Source organism: Thamnophis sirtalis, unplaced genomic scaffold, assembly GCF_051295495.1.
Source record: "Thamnophis sirtalis isolate CommonGarterSnake01/CBP01778 unplaced genomic scaffold, rThaSir2_p1.2 scaffold_13, whole genome shotgun sequence".
NCBI lineage: Eukaryota > Metazoa > Chordata > Lepidosauria > Squamata > Natricidae > Thamnophis > Thamnophis sirtalis.
This window is the reverse complement of record NW_028261393.1, coordinates 14871437-14897046: the sequence shown is the minus strand read 5'-3', so window position 1 is coordinate 14897046 and position 25610 is coordinate 14871437. Positions and strand designations below refer to the sequence as shown.

At 43.0% G+C, this 25610-nt stretch overlaps 1 protein-coding gene across 1 annotated transcript in view; it reads left to right on the top strand.

Moving 5' to 3' along the window:
* The window catches only part of PTPRU (protein tyrosine phosphatase receptor type U), a 422700-nt gene that overhangs the window by 372245 nt on the left and 24845 nt on the right, over positions 1–25610 (top strand). Inside the window, exons 22-26 of the mRNA XM_087727684.1 lie at positions 6295–6449; positions 14376–14511; positions 16115–16264; positions 17412–17588; positions 21785–21925. Of these exons, the coding sequence (XP_087583810.1) occupies positions 6295–6449; positions 14376–14511; positions 16115–16264; positions 17412–17588; positions 21785–21925 (759 nt within the window). The remainder of the gene's footprint in view (positions 1–6294; positions 6450–14375; positions 14512–16114; positions 16265–17411; positions 17589–21784; positions 21926–25610) is intronic.

Here is a 25610-nt window from a genome sequence, read left to right as displayed (position 1 = left end):
GATCATTCAATTGTGGGCAAGCTGCCTTGACAAACCCTTCCCCTGGAAGGAACGGCAAGAGCCAAAAGCTTTAATGTAAAGGATTGCAAGAAGGGAAGGTTTAATGTAAAATAGACTGTTTTTGGTTCAGTGAACACATTTGGAGTTTTGAAAGGCGGCCGTCTCTATTCTTATAATAGGGCTATCATAAGACCCTTTTTTTGTTCACAGAATGACTTCCATGGTTAAATGTAGCAAGTCATTGACTGTCCATTTACCAGGGTATTTCAGTCAAATGGTAGAAACATGGTAGACTTACCTGGAATTGGAAGCTAAGTAGGTCAGATCAGGAATGTCAGTGTTCCAAATATCATCCAGAATTAAATCAGAGTCCAAGGCAGAGCTTTCCTCAAAGTTCCAATTTAATAAGAGAGACATGTTGGCACATCTGTGGAAAACCCGAATCTGAAAGCTTCCTGGGTTTTCCACCCAGTTGAAAGTTCAAGACCTTGCCCCCACACCCACAAGTTCATCACATCCTCTGCCACGCTGGCATTTCCACCTATCTAGTTCCGTTCAGGTGCAGCGGAGACAAAGTGTGACCTTGGGCTTCTAGAAAGGAATGTTTTATTTTGACCACAACACATTCTACAATTCTACTCCTTACTATTCCCCCTCCCAATTACCCCACTAATGAAACAGCATAAAAATAATAGAGTGTGTGGCAGGCCAAAGATCCTAAAAAGAATATGATTGCAGGCCTGACAAGGATAATATTTGGGTAGCAAACCACTAAGAGACCACTGGAAAATTCCATGGCTGTCAAGAAAACATTCCTAGAAAAATTCAGCCCTCTGATACCTTGGTTGGCAGGGCAATCTTGACAACATTATGGGCCCCAGCCAAAGCAGTGTACTGGGGCCCCTACAATAACTACTCACAGGAATAAAAATGTAAATGGTCAATGAAATTAAACCTATATTTGCATGTTAGTATTAATTTTAAAAAGGCAGTAAAATGTAATAAATATGTTGCTGTATTTATATGATACAAGGGGCTGTTGGAAGAAATGTCTTTCTGGGTTCAGTTCCAAGTGGGGAAAAAGACACTGGAAACATGGAGGCTGCTTGGAACGATGGTTTTTAATGGTGGACAGGACCACGTGGCTTGAGTTCCTGAACAGAAAAGGGGGATCACATGCTTCCAGATGTTGGGTGAAGAAGAAAAAGAGCGAGAGATGCTGAAAGTTCCTGGTTTTATGCCCTCACTGGGCTTTGACCTTGAGTTTGTATTCAGACTCCCATGGGGCCATGCAGGGGCAGCTCTCTAGGCTGTACTTTGAGTCCAAGTTTGGTTGCCTTTCTGGCTGATGTAATTTTCCCAGGTGCCTTGTGGTGAATTTCTGTAGAAGGCTAATCCTACCTTCTTTATGTAGATTAGCTCAAGCTTTAATGGCCCATTGACAAAGGTAGGGGCTATTAAGAGTGAGTCTGATTCCTGCCTAAAACCATGTTTCTCCATTTCTTATCCAGGGAAATAAAATATTCTGCCTTTTCAATATTTCCCAGGATATTTCATTTTTCTAGGAGGGGGTGGGTTTTAACTCCCTATAGTGCATTGAAGGGTTAACATACACAGATTAGTATGGGGCCCCTATGCTCATGGGGCCCATTGGCAGGTGCCCATCAGGTCCATGCGTTTTGGTTGAGTCTATAGAGACTAGGAGTTAAGCTAGTTACCGTACTTTTTGGAGTGTAAGTCACACTCCCCCCCGCCCCAAAAGAGGGTGGAAATGTTGGTGTGTCATACATGGAATACGGCCATTTTTTGCCTCCCAAAACCCTGCCCCACGGGTCCATTTTTGGCTAAAATGGAAGACGGTTTGTGAGGCCAGAAGAGACCTCCTGGGTCTGGACAGAGCAAAAACCAGACGCACAGAGGCCAAAAACTATTTTTTTCTTTTTTTCTCTTTGAAATCTTGGTGCGTTTTATACTCAAATGTGTTTTATAGTCTGAAAAAATATGGTAATCTTGGAAATCTTGCTTTTTTCAGGGTTTTTGTGATATCCCTGAGATCAGCAAGATGTATTCTTCCTGTTCACCGTCTCTTCGGGACGATTTAGGTCCGATTGAACCCCCCAGTGGCTAAAAGTACCGGCTGCAGTCTCAGAGCATCGAGACTGCACGTCCGTACCGTGAAGACATTCAATCTTGCAAATCTTAACTTAGTGACAAAATTCTCAGGTTACTTGCTACTGCTGTTCCTTCTTCCTTCTCGCCTTTACTCTTTCTTGTTGTTTCAGGTGTGTTAAGCCTTTCCCATGGCTTTAACTCCACTTTCTTCTCTTTTATACATCCCAAGATGGCGAATAATCTGGTGATGGTCTTGAGACTGTATCAGTGGTGGGATTCAAATAATTTACCAACCAGTTCTCTGCCCTAATGACCAGCTGGGTTGGCGGGGCTCGATGGTCATGTGAGCATGTGGGTGTGGCCAAGTCAATGTCACTCAGGTCGATGGGCACTTCGCCTTAGTTGTTACAATGGTAATAAGGGTTAACTGGAGAGGCAGTTTCTGTAAGCAGGGCGATCAAGATGAGGCTACAAACAACACCAGAATGTTTCCTTCCTGCCTTCCTTATAGGATTAGCCCTGTAAAGTGGGAAAAAACAAAAGATTTCTTCCAACAACTAGTTCTCCGAACTGCTTAGAAAGTTACCAACCAGTTCTCCCGAATAGGTGCAAACTGGTTGAATCCCACCACTGGACTGTATGAAATGGCCCAGATCTTCTAACACACATTTTAATGCATTAACCTCTCATGTTGATCAGTTTCATGCCATCTGAGTCTTCTTGTACAGCTTTTAGAAACTCCGTCAAAGGTCATTGTCTTAGCAAATAATATTGTAGAGTACCCCTTTATTTACATGGACATTCTTGACGGATTAATTTGAGCCTAAGCACCATATTAATTGTACAGGGAATGGATAATCATTTTTTATCTTGTAGACAGAGGTCGCAAGGTTCAGGCAATTATTGAGCAATTGTAATTGCTCAACCTTGGGACAACCACAATGGTAATTTGCTCCCCCCTTCTCCTTAATCTGGAAAAAAATGTTAAATGACAACCTTGTTTCCAGCGAAGTACAAAAGAGCCTCAGGGATCTAGTTGCCTTGTTAACCATTCCAAGGTATTTACTGTAGTTTTTGGTAGAAGGAGACCTTAATCAGGGATCTGGGACTTCCCCATCAAAACTACTGAATCTAGTAATGAGGAAACCTGGAAATGGATAATCTTCTGAGCATATTAAATTTCCCTGACAGCAGCTCAGCAAGAATGCATTCTATCATAGTAATGATAAGTGATTTAGGATGCAATGCACAAAGCAGAACAGAGAGCACGACCTTCAATCCTGGAATAAGCCCATTTTTGTGATTAAAATTCATTCCTACTTGTATTTCTTGTTCCAGTTTTCCTCCGGTGACCTCAGAAGGGCCAACTTGGTTCCCTCCTTTGCTCTCAAATCCTCACTTCAATCTGGCAAACCAGATGAACCATCTCCCCCAATTTCCCTGTTTCTGTTTGAGAGAATAGAATAGAATTCAATTCTTAATTGGCCAAGTGCGATTGGATAGACAAGGAATTTGTCGCTGGTGCACAAGCTCTCAGTGTACATAAAGAAAAATAAAATAGAATACATTCATCAAGAATCATAAGACACAATACTTAGTGAAAGGCATAGGTTACTAATAAGCAATCAAATTACCAGGAAACAAATAAAACAATATAAATTTTAAAGATACAAGCAACATGGTTATAGTCATAAGTGGGAAGGGATAGAGAATAGGAAGGAAGAGAAGAATAATAGTAATGCAGTCTCAGTAGGTAATATGACAGTGTTGTGGGAATTAGTTATTTAGCAGAGTAATGGCATTTGGGAAAAAAATGTCCTTGTGTCTAGTTGTTCTGGTGTGCAGTGCCCTATAGAATCATTTTCTGGGTAAAAGCCCTCTTTTTGACTTGTGCAGTATACAGGTCTTCGATGGAAGGGAGGTTGGTAGCAGTGGTGGGTTGCAGGTGGTACACCCCGATACGGGCGTACCGGTGCCTGCCCGGAGCACCGAGTACTGTTCCGTTCCAGTACTCCGGAGGGGCCACCCGCTCCTTACCTGTATTTGAGCTCTTCGGCGCTTCCGCACACCAGTGTATGGTGCCTGCGCAATGCTCCGCCGAGCAGTTGCAGTGTTGTGGAGGCTCGTGGAGGCGTTGCAAGGCGTAAGGACGCATGCATGCATGTGTGCGTTCATGTGGTAGATGCGGGCCCTGTTGCACCGTACCTGTTGCACCAGGATCCAAAACCCACCATTGGTTGGTAGCAATTGTTTTTTCTGCAGTTCTAATTATCCATTGAAGAACAATTATCCATACCAGAAGAACACAACTATTTTCTGGATTGTGTTACCCAAAGTGAAGGCATGACAACATTATATTCTTTCATGCTGCATTCAATGCAATAATGCACTGGTAATCTACTGCCTGTCATCACAAGTGAATTGTCGCCTCCATAATTATACTTGCCACAGGTGAAACTGGAAAGCACCAGAAGGTTTCCTTTGCATCAACACCCAGGACTTCATTTGCTTTTGATAATTAAACAAGATCAATTTAGTTTAGAGTGTGTTCGACATTTTTTTTTGAAGTAGTAGTTAACTTTGTTCACTGTGAATTTAATTTTATCTTCTGGTTTTAAAAACCTGGCAGTTCCAATCTGCTGGCTCCTGCTAAATTACTTTGCTTTCTGCTTGATTGTGAAAATTCCTCTGTAGTTGAGATAGATTTCCTTTTTCTTAATGGGCTTTGCCAAATAGGATCAAGGCAAGCTGTTTGTAGTGCAGTTTGAGCTAAGGTAAAGGTTCCCCTCGCACATGCATGCTAGTTGTTCCCAACTCTAGGTGGCAGTACTCATCTCCGTTTCAAAGCCAAAGAGCCAGTGTGCTGTCCAAAGATGTCTCCGTGGTCATGTGGCCAGCATGACTAAATGCCAAAGGTGCACAGAACGCTGTTACCTTCCCACCAAAGTATTTTTCTACTTGCATTTTTACATGTTTTCGAACTGCTCGGTAGGCAGAAGTTGGGACAAGTAAGGGAAGCTCATGACGTTACGTGGTGCTAGGGATTCGAACCGCCAAACTGCCGACCTTTCTGATCTATAAGCTCAGTGTCTTAGCCACTGAGCCACCTTAGTTTGATTTTATACTGGTATAAATTGGAAGAGGAGGATGACTGGAATATTCCAATTTAAGGAGGAGATGGTTCAGAGATACAGTTTGGTGTACTGATGAAAGCCTTAGACAAGAAACTGGGAGATTGTGTGAATTTTACTCACAATTCTAGGAACCCTGGTGGCACAGTGGTTGGAATGTAGTATTGCAGACTAATTCTGTTCAATCCTGACCAGCTCAAGGTTGACTCAGCCTTCCTTCCGAGGTCAGTGAAACAAGGACCCAGATTGTTGCGGTCAATATGCTGACTCTGAAACACACTTAAAGAAGACTGTAAAGCACTATGAAGCTTTAAGTGCTATTGCTATTGCTACTCCTGGGTGCAAAGCTACCTGTGTCAATACCTCTCTCTCAGCCCTAGGAAACAGATGAAGGAAAGAAGGAAAGAAGGAAGGAAGGAAAGAAAGAAGGAAAGTGGGGCAAGTCAACTAATAGCTGTTCTAGCATCAACAGTGCAGATAGTTTGATTCTATTAAGAACACTGCATGCTCTGTGTGTGTGTGTGTGTCTTTCTGTCTCTCTCTTTGTCTTCTCTCTCCACCTCTAACTCTGTCTCTCTCTGTCTCTCTCTCTCTCTGTCTTCTTCTTCCTCTTCCTCTTCCTCTTCCTCTTCCTCCTCCTCCTCCTCCTCCTCCTCCTCCTCCTCCTCCTCCTCCTCCTCCTCCTCCTCCTCCTCCTCCTCCTCCTCCTCCTCCTCCTCCTCTTCTTCTTCTTCTTCTTCTTCTTCTTCTTCTTCTTCTTCTTCTTCTTCTTCTTCTTCTTCTTCTTCTTCTTCTTCTTCCTCTCTCTCTCTCTCCCCCTCCCTCTGAGTCAGTCTTGATTCCTGGCAAACACATGGGTAATTTTTAGACATAATTATCTCGGCAACATTTTCAGAAGTGGTTTGCTATTGTTTTGTTCTTAGGGCTGAGAAACTGGCCCAAGGTTACATGTCTGGGGTTATGCCTAAGGCAGGTCTAGAACTCCCAGTACTTTAGTCTGGTACCAGACAACATATAAGATTGTCCTCTATTTCACTCTCATTACTTGCAGAGGGGCTATTCAGCAAGGCACGAAGTAAAGCAGTTCCACTTCACGTCATGGCCAGAACACGGGGTACCCTACCACGCCACGGGGCTGCTGGCATTTATTCGCAGAGTCAAAGCTTCTACACCTCCTGATGCAGGACCCATAGTTATTCACTGCAGGTATGTCCAAAAATCATAGTTGTTAATTTTGTGGTTGGTTGTTTTGGCCCAAAAAAAGAGAGAGATTTTCATCACAGAATGTGGGAAAATGCACATTTTAATGGGGTTATGTGAAAAGTTATAGTCAGAAAATGGCCTTATTATGAGCAGGATCACAATGCCATGCTTTTAATGGGAGAAAAGTGTGACAAGCCACTAATCTCAAATTTCTCCAATGCATTATCGGGCATCACTGAATGGAGTCTACTCTCGTTCATCATCCCGATTCCAAAATTATTAAAAAATTCCACCAACCCCAAAAATGGTATCATGCATTTGAAAGATTAATATGGAAGATGCAATGGCTAGTTCTCTTTTTTTATATGACACATTTTTGTTTTGTTTTTATGTTGAAGTCTCTCTCTATGCGCACAATTCCTAGTTGGAACAAGAGCCATGGGAAAAGTTATTGAGGTTTTCCCTTAGGGGTCAGGGAAGTGTGGGAAACAGGAAAAGTCTAATCTATGGGAAAGATAATCCGACAATGAAATGTCACGGAGTAAACAACCTACTGTATTATTAAACATTTGCAAAAAAAAAAAATCTTCCCAAATACCTAATGGTGCTCACGGTGGCCCAGTTGAATTGAATACTTAGTAGTAATTATTAGAAAACTATTATCCATGAAAGAAATACAGTTGTTGTCCTCTCCTGTAAAAGATCAAAGCAAAATTTGAGTCCACCTCTTTGCCATAGATTCAAAGGGTGGAAGGGACCTTGGAGGTCTTCTAGTCCAGCCCCTGCTGAAGCAGAAAACCTTACACCATTTCGGACAAATGGTTGTCCAATCTCTCCTTGGGAAACCTCAGTGATAGAGCCCCAACCACTTCTGGAGGCAAGTCATTCCACTGATTAATTGTTCTAACTATCAGGAAATTTCTCCTTAGAGCCACTGTGGCGCAGTGGTTAGAGTGCAATAGGCAGACTACCTCTGCAGATCACTGGCTACCAGCCATTTGGCAGTTCGAATCTCACCAGGCTCAAGGTTGACTCAGCCTTCCATCCTTCCGAGGTCGGTAAATTGAGGACCCAGAATGTTGGGGGCAATAAGCTGACTCTGTAAACCGCTTAGAGAGGGCTGTAAAGCACTGTGAAGCAATATATAAGTCTAAGTGCTAAGTGTTACTGCTATAGTTCCAGATTATTATTTAGCTGAACATTATAGCCACCTCAAGAAAAACTATTTTCTCATCAAATTGGATTTGTTTGAAGTATTTCCAAATCCTTTCTCTATTACCTGATTTTGTAGATGGCAAAGGATAATATAAATTCATTGCTTTTTTGGGGGTAGAAGTCTGTGGCTAGATATAAATAATTATAAAAAACTACCATCCAGAAAAATAAGATGAAGAGCTAGTTATCGTTTTCATGCTTTTCAGTTAAAATAAATAACCCACTGTATTCAGACCTGAAAAGATATTCAGTAGAATTAGTGTTGGATTTTCAGTCTATTTGGGCACTACAGTCTCTCTCTGATATGCAAAGGTACAGTTTATGTGGTACCTTGCTCAGTAGTGGTAACTGTGAGAGGGATCTTGGAGTCCTAGTAGACAACCATTTAAATATGAGCCAGCAGTGTGCAGCAGCTGCCAAAAAAGCCAACAGAGTTCCCTCCGCATAAACAGAGGGATAGAATCAAGATCACGTGAAGTGTTAATACCACTTTATAATGCTTGGTAAGGCCACACTTGGAATACTGCATCCAGTTTTGGTCACCTCGATGTAGAAAAGATGTGGAGACTCTAGAAAGAGTGCAGAGAAGAACAACAAAGATGATTAGGGGACTGGAGGCTAAAACATATAAAAAATGGTTGCTGGAGCTGGGTATGTCTAAAGAAGGACTAGGGGAGACATGATAGCAGTGTTCCAATATCTCAGGGGTTGCCACAAAGAAGAGGGAGTCAAACTATTCTCCAAAGCACCTGAGGGTAGAACAAGAAGCAATAGGTGGAAACTAATCAAGGAGAGAAGCAACTTAGAACTGAGGAGAAATTTCTTGACAGTTAGAACAATTAATCAGTGGAACAACTTGCCTCCAGAAGTTGTGAATGCTCCAACACTGGAGGTTTTTAAGAAGATGTTGGATAACCATTTGTCTGAAGTGGTGTAGGATTTCCTGCCTGAGCAGGGGATTGGACTAGAAGACCTCCAAGGTCCCTTCCAACTCTGTAATTCTATTTCTACATTAAGAAATTAATATCTATCATATATCCAATTCTCATGGAATCAAAATTTGGAAAAAGTAGAGCCAATTTCTTTCCCTTCATCCTTCCCCTCTCTTCCCATTTCTTGATCACCCAGATTTTAAACATGAGGATAAATATGATCAAGGAATGGGAAGATGGACAGTTTTATAGGATTAGAAGATGGATTATTGAAACTCACTTTACTTCCTCTGAATATATTTTGCAGAAGAAGTTGTTGCAAGTTCTAACTTAGTTTCGAATGAATGAAAGAATTATAAAAAAATATATTCTTAAGCTCATGAACTTGTACCCTGAAGAACATTAGCAATGCTAATGTGATTTAGAATCAAAGGAAGTTCTCCAATATTATATAAAACTCTTATATAAATTATAAGAGGCTCTCTCGGAAATCTTAAAGTATGAGAAAAGGGCTTAGAACTCTTTGCTAAATTATTTTAAATGTATTTTGACAGGTCATCATGAATACATGATGAAAACAATTGATAGATGGTTCTAACCCCCCACCAAATTGTACTCTATTAACCATGGTCTTTCTAAATTGTGTTAGAGATGTTTTAATCTAGCTGGAACATCTGCAATGGCATTGTCCATTTACATATGAATTTTAATAGAACGTTTTTGAGGACGTGGGGCAGAGGAGAGCAAAACAAACAAACAAAAAACAGTACAGGCAATCTTCGACCGACAACCAAACTTGAGCTCAAAATTTCTGTCGTTAAGTGAGACATTTGTTAAGTGAGTTTTGCTCGAGGCCGAGGTGGCGCAGTGGTTAGGGTGCAGCACTGCAGGCCACTTCAGCTGACTGTTATCTGCAGTTCAGCGGTTCTAATCTCACTGGCTCAAGGTTGACTCAGCCTTCCATTCTTCCGAGGTGGGTGAAACGAGGACCCAGACTGTGGGGGCGATATGCTGACTCTGTAAACTGCTTAGAGAGGGCTGAAAGCCCTATGCAGCAGTATATAAGTCTAACTGCTATTTGCTCCATTTTATAACATTTCTTACCACAATTGTTAGGTGAATAACTGAAAATATTAAGTTAGTGACATGGTTGTTAAGTGAATATGGCTTTCTCATTGACTGTGCTTATCAGACGGTCGCAAAAGGGGATCATGTGACTCTGGGACACTGCAATTGTCATAAATATGAGTCAGTCGCCAAGCACCTGAATTTTGGTCATTCGACCACAAGGGATGCCGCAAAGGTTGTAACTGAAAAATGATCACAAGCCACTTTTTTCACTGTCGTAACTTTGAACGGTCACTAAATGAACTGTTGTAAGTTGAGGACTATCTGTGATGGTCCGTTCTACCCGGGACATATAATGTGGTGCAGTGGTGGGTTCCAGATCCCAGTGCAACTGGTACGGTGCAACGGGGCCCGGTGTCCACCACATGAACGTGCGCAGCACATGCACGCATGCATCCTTACCTCCTGCGATGCCTCTGCAATGCTCCAGCTCCTCAGCAGAGCACCGCACAGGTGCTGTACTTCCGCGTGTGCAGAAGCGCCAAAGAGCTCAAATACAGGTTAGGATGGCGGACGGGCGGGTGCGCCCTCCAGAGCATCATATCGGAACAGTACCTGGTGCGCCCGAACTTCTTCTGTAGGTGTGGCCTGCTTTGTGGGAGTGGCTTGCCAGCCATATGACTGAGTGGGAGTGGCTTGCTGGCCATGTGACTGGGTAGGAGGGCTTGCCAGCCAAGTGACTGGGTGGGCGTGGCCAACTTGTAAAATGTGGTGAAACACACTTAACAACGCTCTTGCTTAGCAACCAAAATGTTGGCTCAGAAACTCTGGCATTTGAAGCACGCAAGTCTTAAAGCTGTCAAGTTACAAGACCCTTGCACCCCTAACCCTTTAGAAAAAAAAAACCCAGGGGTGTTCCAACTTGACAGCTTTAAGACTTGTGGACTTCAACTCTGAGAATTCCTCCTCTCGCTCCTCATCTAGATGATGTGTGGTCGGGCGGGGGGAGGGAGCTGGAATCGGTTCTAAATGGCACTGTAGATTTGTGGAACCTCTTCTATAGAAGAGGTTAGAACTGGCAGGAACCCATCCCTACTCCCCGGCCTCCAACAGCACACTCCCTCTCACTCTTCCTCCCCTGTTTATGGCCGTCAAAGCCTGCGGAAGACTGTGGAGGCCGAAAACAGGCCATGGTGTCTCTGTGTGTGTTTGTGTGTGCACGTCCGTGTGTGTGTGTGCACACATCCGTGTGTGTGTGTGTGTGTGTGTGTACAGCCCTCCCGCAGCCCGTTTTGGTCAGCAGAGGCCCTGTGGGTGGCTCCTTTGATATTTCCAGACCGGCCCCATGGGCCAGATTTAAGCACCCCATGGGCTGGATCTGGCCCACGGGCCTTTAGTTTGACATCCCTGGTGTAGAAAATAGGATTGAATTAAAAAAAAAAATAAGAGACAAGCAACAATCCATTAATTCAAAATCGAAGGAGCAATCCATTAATTCAAAATTATATTGTGAATACTTTTATGTAAATTTTATTTATATTTGATCCCGTTTTTAAGTTACAACAGCAAAGTATTCCCAGTTGCCTCCATCTGTGCAAATATCTTTTTATAGGCACATTTTGTCTCACTATTTGAGATGACAAATGTCTTTCTCCATCCTCCCAAAATACACAGGAATTTATTTATGTATTGCTTTTGTGTATTTCGCTTTCCGGTTTTTAAAATGTGCCATATTTTGTTGTCAGTCGTGGAATTAAAATAAAAGCTTTTTTTTTTTTTTCAAAAATAAAGAGAAAACAAATAGTTACATCTGCAGTACATTCTTGGAAATGTGCTTCTCCTTTGAATTAAATGTCAAAGAACAAGCACATCCTAATCAAATGAGAATAAAAACTAGTATGGTGCGGGGAAGGCAGGGTAATATTTCAACACAAGAGTAGTTTTGCTCTTATAGAGTAGTAGTGTCTCCTCCTTCTGGGTCTTTTTGTGCGGGTCGGAGGGGGCAGAAATTCTGAGTTGGGGTCTGCTTCGGCCTCCTGGTGTGAGGCTTTGGGTGAAGGCTGGAGGAAAACGCTGCTCATGGTAAAGAGCCGGAGGGCCTCGTTCCAGTGGGACTGAATCATGGCCTGGAACTGGCTGACCATCTCAGCCTGCTGAACCTCCAGGTGCCGGTACCTGGCCTTGCACTCCCACAGGTCTTCCCTCTGTTTGGAAAGCCTATGCTTGTAGTCCTCAGTGAGGTGCTTTCTATCTAGCATGCCTACTGTCCCTGTCCTAATGTGCCCTTATATTCGTATCCATTTCATGTATTCATAATCATGTTTATACTCATACCTGTTATCTAATACATGCTTGACAAAAGTGAGAGAGGGAGGGAGGGAGGGAGGGAGGGAGGGAGGGAGGGAAAGAGAGAGAGAGAGAGGGAGGGGGAGAATATCTTGTCAGGAAAAGAGTCTTAACCAGATAATCGCCATGAATCAAAACTGATTCAAAGGGAAGGAAGGAAGGAAGGAAGGAAGGAAGGAAGGAAGGAAGGAAGGAAGGAAGGAAGGAAGGAAGGAATAAAAATAAATAATGCTAGGGGCAAGAAAAGGCAAGGGGACACCATCTCATCTGCTTTTCAAAATCTGCTTGCAGAGCAACACTTCCTACCATACGCACAATGTGGAATCTCTGCTTTCTAAATGTTCCTCCGGGCTTCGTCCGTGTATGATTTGGCTACATGGTGCTTTCTGGGCCAGATAACAAGAACGAAGCGATGAATGAAAGCAGGGGAATTTCCTCCCAGTATGAAACACAGACACTTTTTTATTTTGGCGTCCAATTGCTTCATCAGTATTCATTCATCAGGGACAACGAGAATAATTAGTTTCCTCAGCATGCAATCACCGAGAATCACAGCAAGTGATTCATCAGCCCCAGAAATTAGTATATTGGAGGGTTTTAAAGCAACCCTGGAAAGTGGGGGGGGGGAGGGCAGAAGGGCTTCTGTTGTGCTGCAGTTGGACTTTTACTAATGACTTTGAGGGGTGGGCTTCTAACCAGAGAAACTGGGGTCACCATATGCTACAGGTGAGTTTCCTTTAAGAGAGAGCAAGGGGGTTTTAAGTAGCTTTGCAGCAGATTCTTTAAAAAAAAAACTCTTAACAGATGTGATTTGTTCCATACGTAAAAGCCAAAGATCTGTTCTAGCCTGCGGCTGTTTTATGCGGGGGATAAAACTTCTGTTTGCTGTGTGTGGAGAAAGAAATATTGGTCGGGCTCATCACCACATACTGTAGAATCAAGGATCAAGGGTATTTCAGTGGCTTGAGGATATTTTTACAGCTGGACAGCTCCTTGTCTGGAGAGGCAATGGGAGAAGAATATCAGCATTGGGCCAAAACGTATGGGACCATTCCCCATAGTAAAGATCATCAACCCAGTCATGGTGCAATTGAAATTGCCCCAACTGCTAGGGAAGATACATCTGGTATTCCATAGTAGCCTCTTGAAACCCATGGTCGAATCGACCCTGAAGCCACTACCCCAGTAGCCCCCGGACCCGGTGGTCATAGGGGGGCAAATCCATTATGAGGTGCAGCGAATCATCAATTTGAGCTGGCGCAGGAGACAGCTCCAATACTTAATCAGGGACAGGGTCCACATAAGGGGTGGCAGCCTCATTCTCTGCAGCCAGCTATCTTCAGCTCTTGTGTTTCCCAATAAGAAACCCTAGAGCTAAATCTTCATACTCATACTCATCAATGATGAAATTCCACAATAAATCTCTGAGCAGAACAACTGAATGGAGAGTTCTCTGAATTTGCTCCAGGAAATATATGCAATGGGGAGAAGGGTGTTCACATAGAGAATGGCAAGAGGCCAATGATGAAACAGTTGTTATAGCAATAGCACTTAGACTTGCACTATATTGCCAAAAGTATTCGCTCACCCATCCAAATAATCAGAATCAGGTGTTCCAATCACTTCCATGGCCACAGGGGTATAAAATCAAGTACCTAGGCATGCAGACTGTTTTGACAAACATTTGTGAAAGAATGGGTCGCTCTCAGGAGCTCAGTGAATTCCAGCGTGGAACTGTGATAGGATGCCACCTGTGCAACAAATCCAGTCGTGACATTTCCTCGCTCCTAAATATTCCACAGTCAACTGTCAGCTGTATTATAAGAACGTGGAAGTGTTTGGGAAGGACGGCAACTCAGCCACAAAGTGGTAGGCCACTTAAACCCATCCAACATCAGTGTGTGACCTCACAAATGCGCTTCTAGAAGAATGGTCAAAAATTCCCATAATTCCCTGAACCTTGTGGACAGTCTTCCCAGAAGAGTTGAAGCTGTTATAGCTGCAAAGGGTGGACTGACATCATATCGAACCCTATGGATTAGGAATGGGATGTCACTTACAGTAAGTTCATATGCAAGTAAAGGGAGGTGAGCGAATACTTTTGGCAATATAGTGTATATACTGCTTTACAGTGCTTTACAACCCTCTATAAGTAGTTTTACAGAATTGGCATATTAGCCCCAACAATCTGGGTCCTCATTTTACCCACCTCGGAAGGATGGATGGCTGAGTCCACCTTGAGTCTGGTGAGATTTGAACTGCCGATTGCAGTCAGCTGGCAGTCAGAAACAAATCTAGAAACTTTCCCACATTTAATACCCAGTTCTGACAATTTCTTCTTTTCTCACGCTTCCTCAAACCTCTGCAGCGCTGGCACTGGACGGACAGGTTGCTACATTGTCCTGGATGTGATGCTGGATATGGCTGAGTGTGAAGGAGTTGTAGACATTTACAATTGTGTGAAGACTCTGTGCTCACGGAGAATCAACATGATTCAGACTGAAGTGAGTTTTTCGGGATGGGGTAGGGTAAAGGGCATTGTTCCAGGTAATTTTGTCTGTGGAAATTCTCAGTCATCCAGGTCATGGTTATGAGAAAGAAAGTCTAGTTGCCTTTTGGAAAAAGCACTTTTGGGGCAAGTTTGAAAAACTGGATCTTCTGTACATAAAAAAATGACGCTCTCTGTGTGTGTATGTTATGGAACGCCTCGAGCAATTTCAACCAAATTTAGTACACAGATGACTTACCCTCTGGAAACTAATACTGTGGGGATTAGACACCCCTAATGCCCCTTGAGGTCTGTGTTCTGTTAAGATACAGCCTGTTGTGCCTTAAAATAGCTTCTACTGTACAGCGCAGTGGAGTTGACATGCTAATGGCTTCACAGTACTCCACAAGAAGGCTCCCTCTGGTAAGGGGGAAAATCTAACATTAGAAATTACATTTGGCCCAGACATTTCCCCCTATAAATACCTGGGCAATACCGGGTTATTGGCTAGTAATGAAATAAAATTCTGTCCTTTCAAGATCTTTCATTTGCTTTATATTGGCTCCTATGTTAGTTCAGGTAGCATTGCATTTTTACTACATAGCTAGACCAGTTATTATTATTTTATCATTATTTATTTTTAATTAATAAATACATACATAAATTATTATTATTATTTAGTGTATGATGAGAACATGGCAGAAGAGAAGTAAACATATACATACAATTCAAGTAATTATATACAAAACCTCTACAGTGGCCTTGGTGTTCAATTCAGCTATCAGGCGATCACCTCTGGTGTTGCTTTGTGCTGATCTTCTAGAGAACCAGAGAACACACATAGGGGAAAATCTTGCACAATGCTTTTAATAGTTTGCACATCAGCAGCACAGCATGTTAAGCCTGTGTTTCTCAGCTTTAGCAATTTTAAAACGTGTGGACTTCAACTCCCAGAATTTCCCAGGCTGGTGAATTCGAGAAGTTAAAAGTCCACACATCTTAAAGTTGCCAAGGTTGAGAAATACTGAATTAGACAAGGGACTTATAAGTTCTGATGAGGACCGTTCCCAATTTTATCTGGAGATATTTTGGATCTTTTATCCTATGTAAAATCTGTCACTGCTATAAATGCCTCTATATCCTAATCAGCCACATCTCAAAAGCAGAAGAAGCTGGTATGGTCCCGATTAACCAAAAACAAGTGCCGTGTTCACATGATATGTTATTCCCAAATAAACATTCTATTTAAAATGGGCTAGGATAGTGGTCCAGCTTTGAAACACAGACACCCCCTCCCAAAGGGCATTTTAATGATTAAGAGGATTCAATGGTGAGAAGAGAAGTACGCCTTATATCTCCAGTTTGCTTGTTCTTATACTGTTCATTGAATCATAGGATTGAAAGAAGCCTTGGAGATCTTCTAGGATGGTCCCAAATGATTTTTTGGGGAAGGAAACACGTTGCAATCAGAATTGGTTTCAGGATTGTCCAGCCCAGTTCCAACTGCGAATTTCAAGTCTGCTTTGAGCCATTTTGATCTTTTGATTGAGAAGTGACATGCAAATGATGCATTTCTGATGTTCTTAACAAGTCTTCATTTCTTTTCATTCCTACTAAAGGAGCAATATATCTTCATCCATGACGCCATATTGGAAGCTTGTCTCTGTGGAGAGACCAGCATTCCCATCAGTGAGTTCAGACCTACATACAAAGAGATGGTTAGGATAGATCCACAGAGCAATTCATCTCAGCTGCGGGAGGAATTTCAGGTGAGTAATTGAAAACTGGAGGTTTTCTTGAAACCTAGTCTCTTGACCATGTTCCTATGTTCCCATTAGCATAATTCCAAATAACAGTTACAGTGAAATAAATGAGAGAAGATTTATAGGAAAATAGCGAGAGAAGGTTATGTTTGCAATTGTGTATCCTCCAGAAGCATCTAGTTCAGGGGTCTCCAACTTTGGCCACTTTATGACCTGTGCACTTCAACTCCCAGAATTCCTCATGGCTGGCTGAGGAATTCTGGGAGCTGAAGTCCACAAGTTGTAATGTGGCAAGGTTGGAGATCCCTGAGGAGAAACCAAATGCTGGGTTGAGACAGGCCTTGACTTGATACAGCAGGCTTGTTCTTACGTTCAACCCTGGAAGATACATCCTTGTGTTTTGAATTACAGCTTTTCCTGGAGCACATAGCAATTGAATGATTTTCTTCTTTTAAAATAAAGAGCATGTTTATTTGGATTTTTATCCTGTCTTCATTACTTTATAAGTAACTCAAGGCAGCAAGCATTTTATTTATTCATTTGTATCCTGATTGTATTATTTTTATAAATAACTCAAGGTAGCAAACATATCCAACAAATCTTTCTCCTCTTATTTTCTGCACAACAACCCTGTGAAGTGGGAGTGACTAGCCCAAGTCCCCAACTGGCTTTAATGCCTAAGGCAGGACTAGAACTCACAGATCCTGCTAATTGTCCCAAAGTCATCCAGATGGCTTCCATGCCTAAGGCGGGACTAGAACTCACAGACTCCTGCTAATTAGCCCTAAGTCATCTAGATGGCTTCCATGCCTAAGGCAGGACTAGAACTCACAGATTCTGCTAATTGTCCCAAAGTCATCCAGATGGCTTCCATGTCTAAGGCAGGACTAGAACTCACAGTCTTCTGGTGATTGGCGCAAAGTCATCCAACCGGCTTCCATGCCTAAGGCGGGACTAGAGCTCACGTTCTCCTGATGATTGACCAAAAGCCACCCAGTCGGGTTTTATGCCTAAAATGGGATTAGAACTCACAGTCTCCCAGTTTCTAGGCAGCCCCTTAATCTTAGTCTTAAGTGAATATCTTAAGTGGTGCTAAATTTCACCTGCCAATAAGATTATAAAATGCTGCCTAATCTGGTTTCTTCGTGTCCAGCAGACTCTGAATTCTGTAACACCCCACCTGGACGTGGAGGAGTGCAGCATTGCCCTTCTACCACGCAATCGCGAAAAAAATCGGAGTATGGATGTGCTGCCTCCAGACCGGTGCCTCCCTTTTTTGATCTCCATGGATGGAGACAGCAACAACTACATCAACGCGGCCTTAACTGATGTGAGTTCATCTCTTGGATGGCGGCAGTGGTGGGATTCAATGTTTTACTGCGGGTTCTGTGGGCGGGGCTTTGTGGGCGTGGCAGGAGAAGGATACTGCAAAATCCCCATTCCCTCCCCACCCCACTTATCTGCTTTCCAGCTCCGTTCTCCTGTTCAGGGCAACAAAAGAAGATCAGCTGGGAGGCAGCAGGGGTGGGGCCAGCCTATTTGCCCATTCTCTGAACTGCTCAAAATTTCCACTACCGAACCGGTCAGAACTGGCTGAATACCACCTCTGGATGGCAGGAATTTGGTGGGAAAGTCATTGGCCAATCCCATCTGCATTTCCTACACTAACGTTAAGCTTGTAAAGTTAGGTTCCAAAATTGGATGCGAGAAAACAAAATCCCACGAAGTTAGAAAAGGTTTGGGAGGCAAAGTTTTAGGAACAAATATATAAAACGCTCAAAGCTTTAAATAAGGTTTGGGAAAATCACTATGAAACTTCTATCAGGAGAAAAAAAAAAGTCAGCTGTAATCTACTTGCCCTTGTTCGCCAATTTAGGCTCTTCTCCTCAACATCACATTTTCTCAGTTTAGCTACAGTTGATTAAGTGCTGCCACCTAGCTAGATAATTTGGGTTTTTTTCTTAATTGAAATGAAATTGACTATTGATCAGTACCTCTCTGAACCTCACTAGTTGATAGAATTTGATAGTCTCCTATCAAATTGATAGTTGTTGTGTCTTCTGTATGGGTGAATGATGATTTGATATTTAGCACTTAGATCCAAACATTCTTATAGTTGGTTTCCTGGTTAATTCTGTATGTCTCTGAGCCTTGATGCTGTACGATAGAAGCCAGCCCTTGTACCTCATTTTAATTTAATCTATTGGACAAACTATGTCTCTTTTAGCCTCACACATCTCAACACACACAGCTCCACACATCTTACAGTTTCCAAGCTTGATAAACACCGCTGTAGCTCAGTGGTGTCCAGCCTAGGCAACTTTAAGACCACAAGACCACCTTCTGGACCTCAACTCCCAGAATACCCCAGCCACCCATGCTGGCTGAGGAATTCTGGGAGTTGAAGTCCACGAGTCTTAAAGTTGCCAAGGTTGGACACTGTTCTGATCTGGGTTTCCCAACAGCATGAAGCAAACTCCTTGTCCCAACAAAAAACCCTTTTATTAATTGACTGTGAATTCTGCTCATTCACATCCAGCAAAGTCTTTCAAGGGGGAGGATTTATGGTCACAGACCTTATCTGGCTTGGAGAGCTGCCAGGCTGATATCTGCAAAACTTGGAAAGGAGTCTCAGAGAGTCATGAATCAATTAAGCGAACTAGTTGTCTCCTGCAAACTCCACATCCCTTTCACTCCTCTTTTACTGACTTGGATTTGCTTACCTCTGTATCATAGTCACTTAGTGCTGGTTATCACATAATATTAGATAGAGATACAGTTTTTCACCAAACAAACTGACTTGCTGTTTTGTATTCAATGTGAACGCTGGAAGGTGACAAATCCATTTGTTCTGACCTAGGCTTCCCAAGAGCATGAAGCAACTTCTTTTCCCGACAAAAAACCCTTTTATTAATTGACTGTGATTAATTTTCTGCTCCTTCACATCCAGCAAAGTCTTCCAAGAGAGGATTTACAGTCACAGATTTTATCTGGCTTGGAGAGCTGCCAGGCTGATATCTGCAAAACTTGGCAAGGAATCTCAGAGAGTCAAATAATTGTCTCCTGAAAACTCCACTCCCCTTTCGCTCCTCTTTTATTTCCTCTGGGAGGAGCCATTCATCGTCCACCTGTGGCCTTACTCCCAGGTCAATCCTTGTTCTTTAGCTGTTCCCTTCGTCTGGCAACTCTGTGCATGCGCACACTGGGAACAGGCTCCAGCTGTTCGTCTGCCTCACTGATGTCTGACTCTGAAGGCAGCTGATAACTGGCATACTGTCCTAGCTCCCCCTTTGCCTCCCACACAGAGCCCTCATCAGAGCCTTCCAGAGACTCCAGGACTGGCCCCCATTTCTCCCCAACCTCCTCACTGTCCAAATCTGCTGCCAGCTCCATTGGCCACTGGCAGGCCTCAACAGACACCCCTGATCTAGATATTGCAGAATTACAGTTCCAGCATCTGCTGCTGTTGGAGCTGCTGGCACTTACAATGTGGCACATAGAGAAACATTGGAAGCAGCTTTACATTAATTCAGAACATTGTCTCATACAGTCACGTGTCAGCGATGCCGCATGTGCTTTCCTTTGGCTTCCTCTTGAGTTAGAAAGTTCTGATTACATCATCACCTCCACCAAAACCCCGGTAGATTGCACTCTGTCTAGACAATATGATTGAGTTGCGTTATTTTATGCCAGTGTGTCATGCAAACAAACGGTACGCTAGCTTCCGGGTAAGGGTAGGGCCAAAGAAAGCTACATTGCCTAAAATAATCAATCACATCTTTCAATTAACCAAGGAAATGGCAGCTAGCTAGGAAGAAGGGGAACAATCACTTTGAAAGCCTGCCACCATGCAACTGCTCCAAAGGAAAATGAATTGTCAAGAGTGAAAAGTTTCATCTGTATGTTTTTTTTTCCTAGTTCTTTTCTTTCACCATCACAGAAATGAAATGATTTGATTGGGATTTGACTTAGGCTGACTCAGTGAAGGAAGGCCATCCTTCTGTCTACCTTAGAACCTGATTTCTTCTACCTTTGTTCCTTTAAAAAGAGTATTTTCAAAAAGCATTTGAGCAGAGGGCAGCTATTCCATTCATGGGTACTTTTGTTGTTGTTAGTTGTGAAGTCGTCTCCGACCCATCACGACCCCATGGGCAACGTTCCTCCAGGCCTTCCTGTACTGTACCATCCTCCGGAGTCCATTTAAGCTCATGCCTGCTGCTTTGGTGACTCCATCCAGCCACCTCATTCTCTGTCGTCCCCTTCTTCTTTTGCCCTCAATCTTTCCCAGCATTAGGCTCTTCTAAAGTGAGTCCTTCCTTCTCATCAGGTGGCCAAGGTATTTGAGTTTCCTCTTCAGAATCTGGCCTTCTAAAGAGCAGTCAGGATTGATCTTCTCTAGGACTGACCGGTGTGATCGCCTTGCAGTCCAAGGGACTCGCAGGAGTCTTCTCCAGCATCATCATCGTTCAAAGGCCTCAATTCTTTGGTGCTCAGCCTTCCTTATGGTCCAACTTTCACAGCCGTCCATTGCAACTGGGAAAACCATCGCCTTGACTATACACACTTTTGTTGGCAGGGTGATATCTCTGCTTTTTAGTATGCTGTCTAGATTTGCCATAGCTTTCCTCCCCAGGAGCAAGCATCTTTTAATTTCTTGGCTGTAGTCCCCATTTGCAGTGATCTTGGAGCCCAGGAAAATAAAATCTGTCACTGCCTCCATTTCTTCCCCATCTATTTGCCAGGAATTGAGAGGGCTGAATGCCATGATCTTAGTTTTCTCAATGTTGAGTTTCAAGCCAACTTTTGCATTCTCCTTCTTCACCGCATCAAGAGGCTCTTTAGTTCCTCTTCACTTTCTGCCATTAGAGTGGTATCATCTGCATAACTGAGGTTGTTGATATTCAAAGGCCTCAGTTCTTTGGTGCTCAGCCTTTCTCGTTCTCAGCCAACTATACCTTAAATGATGTACATCTTCTCAATTTTTACTTTAAGGTAAAGATACACTACACCAGGGTGTCTCAACTCTGACAGCTTTAAGATATGTGGACTTCAACTGGCTGAGCAATTCTGGAAGTTGTAGTCCTCTGGTCTTAAAGTTGCCAAGGTTAGAAATCCTAATCTAAATATTTGCTCCCTCCTTCGTCATCTAAAAATCTTTTTGTTCCATGCTTTTAACCAACTATGTTGCAATTGTGATTGGAGAGCAGACTTCCTGGAAGAATGACTTTGTCAGATTAGGTAAGGTTCATCTTAACGCCAGCCTAAATTTAAAAAAAAAAGAGAGAACCAAAAGCAGATAATGTGCTTCTCCCTCCCTTTGAATGTGGTATTAAAGGATTGGGATGATTGGTATTAAGAGATTGAGATATATTTCTAGTAAAATTTTACTTCACCCAGAATTCTGAGAGTTGAAGTCCACCCATCCTAAAGTAGGAGAGTTTGAGAAACATCACAATACCCATTTAATAATTGTTTCAGTTTTTGGTTTCCTACCTGCTTTTACCAATCTCTTTCGTTCTCCTCTAGAGCTACACCAAGAATGCTGCTTTCATTGTAACCTTGCACCCCCTACAAAACACCACAACAGATTTCTGGAGGTTGGTATATGACTATGGCTGCACCTCCATCATTATGCTAAACCAGCTCAACCAGTCCAATTCTGCCTGGGTAAGTGAGAGAGACCCACTTGTCGTATGACCATCTCTATTGCACTATTAATTTTGTTCCAGGTCTATAAAGCGTTGCCCCAGGAACAGGGGGACCCATATTCAAGATCTCCCTTCGGGCGTAAAACCTCGCTGGTAATTTGGGATCACTCACTCTTAGTTCAACCTATCCCACATTTGCCTCAGCTTCTGCAGTTTGAAAGCATGTTATATGTGAGTCAGGCGTGGGTTCCGGCAGTCACTATTGCCGGTTCGCTGTTGGACATGCAGTGTGCATGCACATTTGATGTGCGCTGTGCTCACATCGCAGTTCAATAAAAATTGCTCTGCACATGCGTAAAAGCAAAAAAACAACCAAGGTGGCCCAGGGGAACCGGTTTGGGGGTGTGGCAGGCCTGGGTCACTGCCGATTCCAGCGACCGAGGCTACCAAACCACTACTGGTTCAGCTGAACCAGTCTGAACCAGTAGGAATCCACCACTGGTAAGTAGATTAGATAAGTAGATAGGTGAGTAGATAAATAGGTATCACTTCGGTGGGAAGACATACCAGTGCTTTGTGTGGATGGTTAGAATCCTGCTGGCGCTGGACCTTCCTACTTGCAATGCCTGTTTTGTGAGGCCACTTTAGTGGAGGGAGAGGATCCCAGATGCTGCTGCTCATCTTTCTATCTAGTGCAGAATAGCACGCCTCCTGTGGCAAACCTTGGTAAGCACATAAGCATAAAACCAAACAGGGCTAGCGGTCTCAGGCAGCCAAACTACTACTCTGCATTAGCTTTGTTGTCTCTTGGCTAATGTCACATCGCCGTATGCTAAATAAGTAAATGAATCAACCTACCCCACAGAGTTATTCCCGTGGGACAAGTACTGAGAAGAAACTTACGCACACTACTTTGAGTTCCTGGAGAAAAGGCAGAAATCTAAATAATAAATATGCCGACTGAGCAGGTACTCTGAGTTCTTTGCCCTGAGCAAAAAAGAAAAAAAAAGATGGGATGAAATAATCAAATGATAAGTAGGATTGGAAGAGCAATTAAGAGTGTTCTCCAACTTAACCATGTTAAGGTAGGAAGTCCTGGACTCTCCAGCCAAACTTCTATCAGTTTACATTTCCTTCAGTGGTTCTGTGGGTGTGGCTTTGTGGCCATGGCATGGCTTTGTGGGTGTGGCTTTGTGGCCGTGGCAGCGGAAAGATACTGCAACATTCCCATTCCCTCCCCACTCCTGGGGGAAGGTTATTGAAAAATCCCCATTCCCTCTCCACTCCACTAACCTGGTTTCCAGCTCCGTTCTCCTGTTCAGGGCAACAAAAGAAGATCAACTGGGAGGGTGGGAGGCAGTGAGGGTGGGGCCAGCCTATTTGCCAGTTCTCTGAACTACTCAAAATTTCCTCTACCGGTTCCCCAGAACCTGTCAAAACTGGCTGAATACCATCTCTGCTTTCCTTGATTGTTTGGGGTGCAAAACCTGCACCCCAAAGATCCAAGATCCCCTCAAAGTAATTTTAAAAACTGGTTGCCATTTTTGCTTTCTCCCCTCCCACCCCAAACTTTTGTTTAGATTTTGGGTCTTTTATAGACAGAAGGCTTGAAACAGCATAGGCGTAAGACTATTTCTTTCTCTACTCCTTAAATAGCTAAGAATGGAGTCTGGCTTGAGCAATTTTTGGAATATGGCCATCCACATGCTGAGCAGATGCTGCTGCTGCCCTCCAGCCAGTGGAAGTTGTGCATTCAGTGGCAAAGAACAGTCACAGCCAGTCACTCTAGATTTATTGCTTTAAAAGAAAAGAGAGAAGTGGGCAAAGCACAGCCAGCCATTGGCTACCATTGAGATCATTTTGTAGGCGCACAGCTGAAGGGTATTTGGCCATTGTAAGTCAGCTGAAGAGGCCTTGCTGACCTGCTTCCCTGATCATTATGGTTTGCTAAATAAATCACAGATGATTGGGTTTGCACAGTGGACTGAGATGGAAGCTGGCAACTAAATGACAAGAGAAGTCCATTCTGGGAGATCATTCAATCAATGGGTGGAAGGACTGCTGCCAGAAACATGTGCATGCTTTTAAGTGACATTAGGTGGCACCATGCAACCTCCTCCAACCTGGTGCCTTCCGGTATGTAGGTAGATAAACTATAGATCCCCCCCCCCAAGTCTAAGTCCATAGAATGTTTATGCTTCCCTTCGTCATGCTGGAGCCCTTGAACATCAACTCATGTCTATGCCTTCTGAGAAGTTCTTAAAGTTGATGCTTAAGGGCTCCAGATGAAAGCAGGCATAAACATCCTATGGATTGAATTTTGGGAACTTATGGTTTAGAATAGAATAGAATTCTTTATTGGCCAAGCGTGATTGGGCACACAAGGAATTTGTCTTTGGTGCATATGCTCTCAGTGTATATAAAGAAAAATCAAATATAATACATTCATCAAGCATCATAAGATACAACACTCAGTGATAGGCATAGGTTACTAATAAGCAATTAAATTATTTTGTGACTCCATCCCGCCACCTTATTCTCTGTCGCCCCCTTCTTCTTTTGCCCTCAATCTTTCCCAGCATTAGACTCTTCTAAAGTGAGTCCTTCCATCTCATAAGGTGGACAAAGTATTTGAGTTTCATCCTCAGGATCTGGCCTTCTAAAGATCAGTCAGGGCTGATCTCCTCTAGGACTGACCGGTTTGATCATCTTGCAGTCCAAGGGACTCGCAGGAGTCTTCTCCCGCACCATAGTTCAAATCATACTAAGAAGTATGATTAAAAAACAAATAAAACAATACAAATTGTAAAAATACAAGCAGCCTGGTTATAGTCATAAGTGGGAAGAGATAGGTACTAGGAAGGATGAGAAGAAGAATAGCAATACAGTCTTTGTAAATTATTTGACAGTGTTGGGGGAATTAGTTGTTTAGCAGAGAGATGGCATTCGGGTCGAAAACTGTCCTTGTGTCGTCTTGTTCTGGTTACGTATTTAGATAATGTATTTAGGTTATGTATTTAGATCGTCAAACTGTAGAGCATTTGGGAAGTTTTGAGTCTCCCTCCCTAAACCTCCAAAGCACTCTTGTTGGGTTCATGGCAGTTTTAAGAACCCATTACAAGCCCATAATGTTAATTTGCTTGATTTTTTTTTTGAAAAGCACAACATTAATACTGTAGACTCTTAATGGACACCTTCATTAAATGGATGATTTTATGAGTCAAGATCAGACACTTCCAGGGCCAATGACCCAACTTATTGTCGTACTATGGATACTGAATCAGGGAGGCAAATGAATTAAAGGACCACCCTTGGAGTCAGGATGAGTGTTCTTTTGTCAGTCTTGCTGGCTGAGTTAAAGGGGACCACTGCGTGCTCAATAAACAGGAGAGGAAAATAAACATTCGTCTCAGTGCTACCATATCAGGAGGTCTAGTAATACTGCAGGGCCAAAGGGAGTTTATTCAGGAGTGAAATTAACTCTGGAAGCAATTGACACAAAGGGAAATCCAAGCAGTGAACTCTGTTGCAACAGGGTGATCTAAGGATTGGGGTAGCTTTACTGGAAAAGAGAAGAGAGGCAGAACTATTTTCATCCTACATAAGAAACTTATTTCTTCTCTGGTCTTCATAATCAGAGTTGTGCAGCACATTTTAACCAAGTCAGTTGAAAAAACTTTCCGCCCGTGTCTGTACAGCACGCT